Consider the following 12,005-nt stretch of genomic DNA (forward strand, 5'->3'; position numbering starts at 1 on the left):
GTCATAGGCTACTACTGTAAATTTTCTGACTTGAATGCCTAAGGATCTTATCAACTCATGTGTGCGTTTTTAAACATTTCAAAGAAATTGCATATAAAAATGGAAATGTTCACATGTACTAACTACATTTTAATCACATTTCACAGCGGTTTAATGGTGTACAACTGTGTCTTTTAAATATCTATAAGAATTACATATAGGCAGAAAAAAATAAGTGTTTAAGGATGTGTACAGTAGTTTTCATTGACAAGGCAAGAGAAAAGAATATTTGAAGATACCTTTCTCAAAAATGCTTAATGATCAGTTACATTTTTTCCTTCTGTTTATTGTGACCTGACTTTTAGTCTGGACACAATGAAAACAGGTACTGTATGTCAGTATTTTGTCTGGGGTGGTTGAAAAAGAAAAAAAAAAGGTTTGGTTATCATTCATAAGAACTGAAAATGTGAGGTTATATTTAATTTTTATTGTGTTAAATTGCAGACAGCACCCATCTTCCTTTGTAGTACAGGGAAACATGAATATTTCTATACAAAGTTTATTTCGCATCCATTGTCATATTTCCATATTTATGATGTGCTAGTTAGAAGAATAACCTGAATGTGTCATGGCACGGTGAATTATTGCACTATTTAACACTGTTAAGTTGTGATAGAGTTACGATTTAAAGTAGAATGCAATGGAAAAGAAATGTCTTTCTTTGGCAATGCAATTTGATTTCCTTGGATTAGTTAGAAGGTTTAGATAATAGTCAAGTACTCAGTAAATTGACAGAATAGAAAAAATGTATTTGGCAGTTGAAATATTTAATTGTTGTGAGTAAAAGAATAACTGGAATAAACATGGATATGGATAGGTATTATAAGGGTCACAGTGTACAGTTAAAGCGAAGGTTTAAATGCAAGATGGTAACATTCCATGTTAGTCATCACTTGTGTCTGCTTGTGTGTAGTGAACATTTTTCTACATTCATTGTATCTTTTGGCATTTATAAGGCTGAGGACTGAGCAACATCACAAGGTAGGAAAGCACTAGTCAACATATCTTTAGGACAGATGAAGTACAGTTTCCGGTATTATATTTTTATAATTGTGCAGTATATAGCAGATTTACAGTCAGTGCCATTTCTTTGACAGTCATGAAATATACAGGGCCAGATGAAATACTGTAAATAGGAAAAAAGCAGTGAATGTTCCCTTAGACAAATGTCTATTAATGCAGTATATATTTTTTTCTCTTTTGTGTTTTTCATTCAAGACACATGGTGTCGGAAAATGTAAATATTTACATCAAAAAGATGGTTTTAGAAAGTCACATTCTGAAAGGAAATTAGTTCAAATTGACAAGGGGATGAAACTGGAAAGTACCCAGTGACATTGAGACACCAGACAGTTCTGTATCTTTTAATACTGAGGTAGAAGTCATTTTAGAAACATTATGGTGCCTAATGGTGCTATGTGTGATGCTTCATTTTGTTTTCTTCTGTTCTGTGTTTAGAAGCCATCCGTCTTTGAATTTATCTTGCTGTTTATTGAGAATTGGATGCCCCATGGCTGGTCCATTGTTTGTAATAGTTATCCGTTTATCCATCAGGTACTCCATTGATCGGGGCACTGACCAAGAGAAAATCTTTAACATCGACCCTGTGACAGGAGCCATTACGTTGGGCAAGATCTTGGACAGGGAGACAGCAGGCTGGCACAACATCACTGTGATGGCTGTGGAAGCAGGTATGAGCTGCCTTTAGCTGTTGCCTGAGCACCACCTGTTTATGGACTTATTAGAAATTCCAGCTTTCTCTGTCTATTGCACACAAAAAACACATGATAACTTGTATTTATGGAAAACAAAATGCAATGCTTATTGCACTGACAGCCCTATTACTCCCATTACTTTTTAACATGTACAGTACATGTAACTATTCCTTCAATTTTTTTTTACTACCTTGCCATCTTTATTATTTTTGAAATAATAGGGATATGTCCTTTAAGGATGCTAGAAACATTCGATCTTCAAACATTGGTCACTACGGCTTTTAAAGGAGGTGACTGAAAGAAACATTAAAATCTTGCAGGCCTGTTTCCCATTTTGACAGCTCATATCACAGCACATGGACAACCACACAGTAAGAGTGAGTGCCAATGGCTGATGCCCCTATTATGGGCCTCAACCGAACTATAAAAAGGATCATTTCCAGGACCATTCCCAAGCCATTACACCACAATGAGATAACAAGAAGCAGATAATTGCCATCTTGACACTTTGCAGTTAAATGACAAACAGTTCTATGTTGTATCTACTTTGTGGTAATAGAATAACAATTTAGAGTTGTATTGCAACACAGATCAATGTTTTACCCAATAAAGTTTTATATCAGGCCCAATGTTTTAGACTACATAGAGTACAGAAAGATACCTCAAACGCTGAATAAAGATGGCATTTGTTTTAACACGCTCAGCCAAATATAATTGCTAGAAAACTGGGTCTGAGTCTAACCCTAACCTTAACCCTGGAGTAGCCATGTTTTTATTGGTTTAGGTTTTCAGTTGTACTGTACTCTCGTCTTTCTACAAAATAAACTAAAATAATCTTAAGCTTTAAACGTAATCACACAAATCCACTTGTTCATTTTGTTGTTGCTTAGAAACTTTTGCAGGTACCTTCCATACCTTTCCATCTCCCTCTGCTTGAGAATTGAAACACACTTTAAAAGGCCACTATTTGGAAATGATTCAGTATTTAGTGAAGCAACAGGGGATGTGGCTGACATTAACACTCTCAAACACAGCTCCAGGACTAGGGTTGAAGAGGTCTGATATATTGTCTTTTTGCATTTCAGCTTCTGTTGAAGCTTCAAGGTTTGTAAAAAGTACTAGACATTGACTCAAAGCAAATCACATTGTCAAGCATGCTCTTTCTGAAGTGTCCTATTGAAGACAACTCAATTAGTTCAAAAATAATGTAAAAGCTTGGCATGTTCAAGTGCTTATTAGTGGCAGGAACTTCTATGTGCAGGGTGCTTCAGCAGTGTTCACTGAATTTCTTTGAGGTCTGTCATGCCTCAACGACTTTCTCTCATTAATTTATAGACATGGATATACTCAAGAATCTAGCTTTCGTGTCAATGAGAGTAGCACTTGGTTTTTGATCTAGACAAAAACAAGTAATTGATGGATTAAGTACTCAATTACAACTTCCTAAGGTTTTCTGCAGCAAACAGAGACTTGTGTTCTTGTTGTGTATTGAATTTTTTATTGTTTTTTTTTGTTTGTAGTTTTCTCCATCTTCTGAAATTTTTTTATCTCACTCAGTTACAGTGAAACTGACTAAGATCAAATTGAAGAAAGCTTGCAATGATACAACCGATAAAGCTCAAAAGGTCAGGAGTATTCCTGGCTAATGCAAATGACTGTAAAGAGACTGAGAAGATTGGAGTTAGAAATCTGCTAATGACTTTATGTCCCATTCTCCTGGTCAGGGCCTCCCCTTTTCTACCAGCATGAAGCTGGCTTTCCCAAGTTTGACATTCTCTTGTTTTGTAGGAGACAGGTTTTTAATGAGAACATTGAATTCATTCACTTGCACATCAGACTCCTATTAACCCTTGACTCACAAGGTACAGCTTTGTATGCACCATTGCCCGTAGCAATAGATCTTCATAGTTTTGCTGTTAACTCTTTAAGTATACATTCAGCAGCAACTTTCAGCATTGCTTTCAGACATACAGTATGGTGAAGAAGTAGTCTGTGATTACCCAAGCAATCTTCTCAAGAGCCTTCCTTTTTCAGAAATAACAGGTTAAGATTGCCAATAATGGCCTTGGTTGAAAAAAATCAATAAGGACCACTGGGGAAACTAACTAAATAAAACTTTAGAAAATATCCCCGTTATCCCTGCATGTCAAGAGCATCTTGCCTCCATTGTCTGAAACTAGCAAGATATTGCATGCCTGAATTCCCAAATATCTGTATTATTTATTCACATAAACTACTGCATTGACATTTTTGAGGTGCAATCTTGAGTAAAGATGACATCAAACCTGACCTTTTGCAGTCCTCAAACTATATTAATGACCCAGAGATAATCTGATAGTTAACATGCCTCACCAGGGCCCAGTCCAATTATGGGATTAGTATCTTTGCTTTTGGGGAGGATTTACACAAATTCTCTGCAATCCTCTGGATCTATTGAGCTCTCAGCTCTGCCTAACAGGCGTCGAGCATCTGAGCTTTGGAAAAGATAATGGCTATAAATAATATCCCTTTAAATACAGGTACTAGTGTCTCTTTAGCACTTGTTTGTGTTCTGCATTTTTCTACTTTACCATGAATCACAGACACTTGGCACAAAGCTCTATTTGTGATAGTGACAGGAGAGTTAATGTGATTTAAAGTCTAAAAATAAAACTGAATCCTCTCTAGAGCCAGGAGACCCAAGGGAAAAAGCAAGCAAACAGAAAATATTTAATTGGAGAACGGTGGCATAGGACATCACCATATTAAAATACAATACATCCATCTCACTGAACAGTGGAATATTATTCATGGTTTCTCAGGTTTTTCTTCCTATAACTGATTTAAGACCAACCACCTGGATCAGTTTTTGTTCATGACCTAACAAGTGAATTTATATGTGAATAATTAACCAGATTCTGAAATTCCCCAGACAGTAACTGAAGTTTCAGTTCAGTACAATGTGTTGATTTAAAGTGTTTCACACTCTTCTGTGTATTCCAGACCAATATCCCAGAGTGGCAACAGTGATTACTGTCAACTTTTTGGCTTGAAGTAGTGAAAGACAGTGGATTGGATCCTGGTTAGGGACGAACTGCAAGTTTGACTCTGCAATGTGAAAAAGGATCAGGTGGCAACTACCTGCACATCCTAGTCTTCTTTTGTTTCAACAGTGCTTTGTATGAGCATTGTAACTATGGCTTGATATAGTAAAGAATGTGTAATGCCAAGAAATTGTGTATAAAAAGAATAGCAATTCTTGTGAAAAAAAACTGCCCTATAATAACCAAGCCTGCATAATAAATCTTAAAAGTCTACCTTGCAATCAAAGTGTCTGTTCCACCACACTCTTTGCTCTGGTGTCTTGGATCAGAAGGGGCGTTGGGTTGCAAAGCATCATTGTCGATATGTTGAAAAGCACAGTATGCGATTCAGTGCTGTTGCAGTTCTGTGCCATTTTGTGTTGTGGGTTCTGCTTGAGTTATCTAACTTGATTGCTACTACTGTAAAAACAGCTTCAGAAAAGGGCATGTTGAAAACAAAATCATTGAAAGGAAGTGTGCTGACGAAAGTATTTAGAATTGTTGACCGGGTTTATAATTTTAAGAGAAGGGTAATGAACAATCCAAGCAGAAGCAGTAACAATAGGGAGTGTATGAAAAAATAAAACCAGAAGTGCAGCAAAGTAAGAAATAAAATTATAAAACAATGATGTTGATAAGAACTATAGGAGATGGTGTAAGACAGCTTAACTAATGACCCTGAGAAAAGTTCAAGAAAATGAAAAACAGAAAGAGAAGACAAACTCAAAAATACTACACTGTATTTCTCTTCCTTAAAAAAAGAGGAATTCCCTTTGTAATATACTGTAGGTTGCTTTCAGACAGCGGTTTGTAGTGGAAAACCTAGGATACATTTTGTAGCTTTTAACACACTCCTCATTATTGAAGGAAAATGCTGCATTCATTTATTTTGTTTGAGTCAAGGGTTGCATATTTTTTAGCCATTTCCTTCAGTGGTGTTTTCCTCAGTCAGCTAGATACTGGCCTACAACAATGGATAATGCTCTACACAATCAGAAGTTAGCATCTACATTTTATGTAAATGACAGGTTACAGGAATTAGAATTGCTTTTTGGTGCAGGCTAGGTTTGGTTGACTATTTTATATCATCCCTTTCTCCATAACCCTGGAACGTACTGCTATACTAGGGGGAAGAGCGCTATTGTACTTTCAGCCCATTATTGCTCATTTTACAACTGAGACAAGCTCTGGTTTCCTACAGCCTTTACCAGGATAGGCAACTTACAGATGAATGAATGGGTTACTCAAAGAGGCAAAGGTTGTATCCCTGCCTAAAGCAAACCAATGTAAAAAACAAAATTAGGAAAAGACAAAGCAAGGGCCCCCAACAAAAATAAGTTTTTGTTTGCTTTCTTGCATTATGGCCATTAAAAGTGAGCCACACACACCCCAAAAAACAAACTACTCACTACTTAGAGAGAGTTAAATAGTGTACTGCACAGCTGCAGCAGCTCAGAGTAAACCATGCTCCTGAATATCCAACAGGTGTGCACAACAAGGGAAGCCACCATGACAATTGGAAGTGAGCTATTTCCCAGACTGCCAAAAGGTGATCACAGTTACAATTTGATGATAGGAGAAACAGGAGCCTAATAGTAAATAATAATTTTGAAATTGATGTAAACTGAGTAAAAATGACTTGTTCTTTCAAATGAGTGTGCTGACTGAAACATCATGCAGAATTCAGCAAACAGGATGAGGTGACAACCCTTATCCATGCTAAGACTGGATTACTAAACTGTCACTTTCTCACCTCTTCTTGGACAAACAGCTTTTTACCCTCCGATCCCACGAGCGGCGCCTTTTTTCGCTGAGCTTTTTTTCCAGTTCTTCTATTCTAATCACGGGATGCTACTCCTGACTTCCGTGCCATTCCGGGTCATTCAGTTGTATGCCGTCCCAACATCCGCTTACGAATACCTGGCTTTCCTCGTGTTGTTTCTCCTGACATCCGTGATTGAATGTTGAGCTGGCTTTCCTATTCTTATTGTTGGATATCATTCTGGACATCCGTGCCTGTGAGCGAGCTTCATGCCTGGCTCTCCTTGGATTGTTCATTCCGATATCAGTGATGGAATGGTAAGCTTTTTTCCGTTCCTCTATTCCCATTGCTGGATATCACTCCGGACATCCGTGCCTGTGAGCGGGTCTAGTACCTGGCTCTCCTTGGGTTGTCTATTCCGATATCAGTGATGTTGAACGTTTCTTGCCTAGTCTGCGGTATTTTTCCCGGGTTTTTGTGTTTTTATTCTTGTTTTTTGCTTGGTGTTTTGATTTTTCTCTTCCTGGTTTCCCCTTCTCTCTAGTCCCCCTGTCCCCAGTGTTGTAGAACTCTTGGTTCCTATCTGTTTATTGTGGTTTGTTATCCTGGTCTCCCAGGTTTATTTCTGTCGTTTGTGCTTGTGTACTTGTCTTTTTTTTGTTTTAAGTCTCAGGAGCTCTACATGACCCCCTCTTCCTCTGCCCAATAAAGGTTTATACCCTGGAGGAGGGGACAGCTCTCAGCTGTGGACTCCCGGAGGTTTCCTTTCAGTTAGATAAGGTTTTTCCTCCCCCCAGTGCTGTCCAGCTCACTTATTTTTATGGGTGTCAGGAGCCGCCCATGAAGGGGGGGGGGTACTGTCACGCCCTCTGCAGCCAGAGGGCACCCCTACTCTGTTCTGTCCCTAGTTTCCTGTGCTTTGCTGTCCTTCCGGTGTCTCTCTCTCTGGGGCTATATATTTCCGGGTCACTCATTCACCTTCTCTCAGCTTTGACGTTCAGATGTCCTGAGTCCCGCCTAGCGCCAGGTCGCCGCTCCGTCCATGGCCAGAGGGCATAGGTTTCTATACGGGATTTCCAGAACTCTTTGCACTGCTGAGCCTGGGCTAACTCCCCGTTCTGCCGCTTTGCATAGGGTCTTTTTCCACTCTCCTGCCATTCCACGGTTAGTTCCTTCTGACATCCGTAACAGTTTTCTGCTGCCAACCAAAGACTTAGACCTCTCTCAAGCATGATAGGGTTTAGTAGCCATACTGTCACCAGTTTGCTGCTTTGCGTTCTATAGCTTGCATCATACGAGCTTCTCATTTACTTCATTCTTTTTAAATGTTCATCAGAAATATTGCATATCTGAATCTACTTAAACAAACAAAGCTCAAACCTGTCTCATGCCTTCCCTGTGTCATGATCGTCATCCCTCCTTTTAAGGGCCCACCGACCCTTTCATATTTTAGTTTATTACTTGCACCTGCCCCCTGTTTAGCCTGTCATTATTTAAGCCTGGCACTCCCGCTATTCCTCGCTCAGCCTTGGAAGATGGACGCCTGGAAGCCCACCTACCAGCAGATCCAGGAGAGACCCGACGGCATAGGCTTCATCACGGTGTCCTGACCATCTAAGTCTGGGGATCGGAGCACCTGGCCTCATTATCCTGCCTTTATCTTCCTGGTTCCCTGTTCCTATTCTGGATCCCGTTCCGGATTTTAACCTTGTCTGTCTTGGATGGATCTCCCAGTACCTGGACCCTGGACTGCGCCCTAGATTTCCCCCTTGGACTGTTTGGACTTGTTTGCCTGTGCCACGCCACCCGAGCTCCGGATCACCACTGTCATGCCCCCCTGTCTGTCAGCATGTTCTGATCCTCTACATCTTTTCCCTGTTGTCCTTCTCCAGTTACTTCCGGATTATACTGTCTGCATAGGGTCCTAACTACAGATGCAGCCATTCAAAGTGCGCGTCACAGACACGTACCGCAGGTGACGTCGCTCAGTATGACGCAAGATGACGCGTGGCACCGCAGTACGTGATTGGTTGACCGACAGGGGCACTCGTGGTCCGTTGGTCTGTCGTAGAAAGACTTACAGTAAAAACGTCTTTGCTGTGCCCGTTGTAGATATTGAATTTTACCACTGAAGGGAAATCTTAGTAGCTGAGCATAAAAAGAATAGGAGCATACTGTAACGCGTGTGAAGGCCATAAACGATATTAATTTTGGAACATAAACATACAGTATATACTGTAGCTGGTCTTGGTACTTTAAAGAAAAAAATACACACCAGTATTCCATTTCTCCCTAAACATTTTAAGCTTTGAAGTCTTTAACTAACATGATACCGGAGTCAACAAGCATACTTTTAGAATTTGATTAAAAGGGAATATAATATGGAATCGCGTATCTAAAGAATTTAATAACGGTATTCGTGTGCTGCGACAGGGCTGTGTAGGGCTTTTTCGCCTGCCTGTTCATGCGAGCTGTCTTCTAGCCGACTGGTCTAGGTGCGTGACTAGCAACTGGGAGGTTGTGTGATCGAATCCAGCTGGTGCCGGACTTTTCTTTTAACAAACATTTCTTCGAAAAAATAGAATAGCGATATTATGGACAATAAATTGACTTTTATATTTCAAAATATCGCAACATGAACGATATTTGCGATATTTTGAACATATCTTCCCTTCTGACAGCGGTTCCTCCTTCTATTGTGTGTGTGTGTGCAACAGAGTAAATTTTTATAGAGAAATGGAGGCTGGACAGTATGCGTTACAATATAAACATTTATATTGATTTAAATCGTGTTCTGATTTAAATCGCAAACGCGTGTTTAATTATGTGTTTTTTAATCATAATCAGGCTAATGCATTTCTACATTTTCTGTATGAACCAGCTTAGAGGTTCATACAGAAAGACAGCTTGTGTTTAAATTGAGTGTAAGGTAATTTATGCTTCTAAAGTCATGGTCAGCATTTATTATTGTACTGTGCTGTAAACTTTTTCTGTGCCTAGTCACATTATTTTATAGCGTTTTTATTGCGTTATTAAATCCGGTGGCGCTGTGTGTTAGAGTAGTTTCCTGACTCCCTTGTCACATGGTCTGTGATTGAATCCCATAGAACTATGACTTTATTTTTTAACAAACATTTCTTTGAAAAAATGAAACGTTTCCCTTGGTCAGAGATTAAATAAAACCTCACTCGCACCAAACAAATTTATATTTCTAAATATCACAAAATACGTTCATTGTCTTCCAATCGAGTCGAGTTGACATTGGAAGCCTGCCACACCCGGACTGTTAAACCAACGCATTAGCACGTCAAAGCCCATCGAGGGTATTGAGCCAGTATTGCCTTTAGTATTCCCCCCTCTCCCCTCAATTCAATTCAATTCAAGGTGTTTTATTTGCATGACAGATGGGTACAAGCAGTGTTGGGTATGTATATTGTAACGCTTACGGCAGACAGGCACTGTGTAAGAGCCGGCGCACCAGAGCAGCGCACCGAGGGAGCGTCTGCATTTCTAACTTAGTTTTTAAAATTAGTCAAGCAATATGAAGCATCTCCTTTTACTTAGTGCCTGAGCATAAAAAGAATAGGAGCATACTGCAACGCGTGTGAAGTCCATAAACGATATTAATTTTGGAACTTAAACATACAGTATATGGCTGGTCTCGGTACTTTAAAGAAAACATACACACCAGTATTCCATTTCTCCTAAACATTTTAAGCATCGAAGTCTTTAACTAACGCGATACCGGAGTCAACAAGCATACTTTTAGAATTTGATTAAAAGGGAATATAATATGGAATCGCGTATCTCAAGAAATTAATAACGATATAATTATATTCATGTTGCAAAAGAACTGCAACGGACATAAAAACTCCCTTGCTTTTAACAGAGCGTTCCATAATTTCTAACTACGAAAATGCCAGGTGAAAGGATTTGTAAACATATTTTGTTAAAGCAAGTCAGAACCCATTCAGAGCCTACATTACATTTTAGCGTTTCATTCTGAGCAGAAGACCCTCACACCTGAAGAAGGGGGAGGTGTTTTTCGCTGGAAATCTCGCCTGCTTCTACTTTACAACCGGAGTGCTGGCTGTGACGAATTAAACCGGTATTACAGGTTACAATCACAGACCATGTGACATGGGAGTCAGGAAACTAACACAGCGCCACCAGATTTGATAACGCTATGAAAACGCTATAAAATAATGTGACTAGGCACAGAACAAGTTTACAGCACAGTACAAAAATGCTGACCATGACTTTAGAAGCATAAATTGCCTTACACTCAATTTAAACACAAGCTGTCTTTAGCCCTCTAAGGTGGTTCATACAGAAATGTAGAGATCCAGGCTCAGAACACACAGCTTCATTAGCGAATACATATGCAGGACAACTAGAGAAGACGTTTTACAGAGGATGGATTTTTAGAAACATCCCATCAGTGACATCACTGAAGTCAACTCCTAGGTACTGTAACTGTCGTGTGGATAGTTTCACAAGAATCAGACAAAGGTTTAAGCATCGCTTGTTCTAGATAAAACTGCAAAAAAAAACAACAACCCATAATGTACTTCTTTGCGGCTCTGTTTGCCCAAATCATATATTCACAACGTGAAATCTAGAAAATAATATTACGTAACCAAAATCCGCAATATGGAAACAGAACCTGTGTAATTGTTGATAGATGATGTACTCGTAACATTTTTTCAAGACGAACTACAACATTTAAAAAATGACTTGTATGTACTTGATATCTCTAATCAATCCACGGGTCCCAGCACGAAACGAAAGTAAAACGCATACCGTTTCGCGCTTCTTATTAGTTGCTCAAAAGTAATTTGACCGTATGAAATGCATAATATAAACCTAGAAACATATACGTGAGTAGTACTTAAGCACTGTAGTATCGGTGTTAAGACATACCTCTCAAATACTGTAAATCAAGTTAAAAATATCTCAAGATTCTGGTCATAATGAAACCATGTTTCGTGTATGTTTTCTTTAAAGTACCGAGACCAGCCATATACTGTATGTTTATGTTCCAAAATTAATATCGTTTATGGCCTTCACACGCGTTGCAGTATGCTCCTATTGTTTTTATGCTCAGCTACTAAGATTTCCCTTCAGTGGTAAAATTAGATATGAATATTCAATACTTAAACGGGCACAGTTAAGACATTAAATATACATATACATACTGTATACAGTACAGTTTGCATACGGTAATATGTTTATGTCCCTAAATCAATCTCTTTTATGAGCATGTGAAAGGCATGGTGAATCACTGTACTTTGCATGATTGGAAAAAAATGCGTGATTGCGAAATGCTGTGGCGTTACTTTTACAAAGACGGTCAATGAAAAAAAGAATGTGGACCAGGGCAATACTTTGAGTTTACAGCTTGTCCAAGGTCATTTATTATTAATA

At 39.0% G+C, this 12,005-nt stretch overlaps 1 protein-coding gene across 1 annotated transcript in view; it reads left to right on the plus strand.

Moving 5' to 3' along the window:
- The window catches only part of cdh22 (cadherin 22), a 166,373-nt gene that overhangs the window by 70,493 nt on the left and 83,875 nt on the right, over positions 1-12,005 (plus strand). The window contains exon 7 of the mRNA XM_088937318.1: positions 1,594-1,730. Coding sequence (XP_088793444.1) covers positions 1,594-1,730 — 137 coding nt within the window. The remainder of the gene's footprint in view (positions 1-1,593; positions 1,731-12,005) is intronic.

The sequence above is a fragment of the Atractosteus spatula genome, chromosome 19 (genome assembly GCF_055471065.1).
Source record: "Atractosteus spatula isolate fAtrSpa1 chromosome 19, fAtrSpa1.hap1, whole genome shotgun sequence".
NCBI classification, from domain to species: domain Eukaryota; kingdom Metazoa; phylum Chordata; class Actinopteri; order Semionotiformes; family Lepisosteidae; genus Atractosteus; species Atractosteus spatula.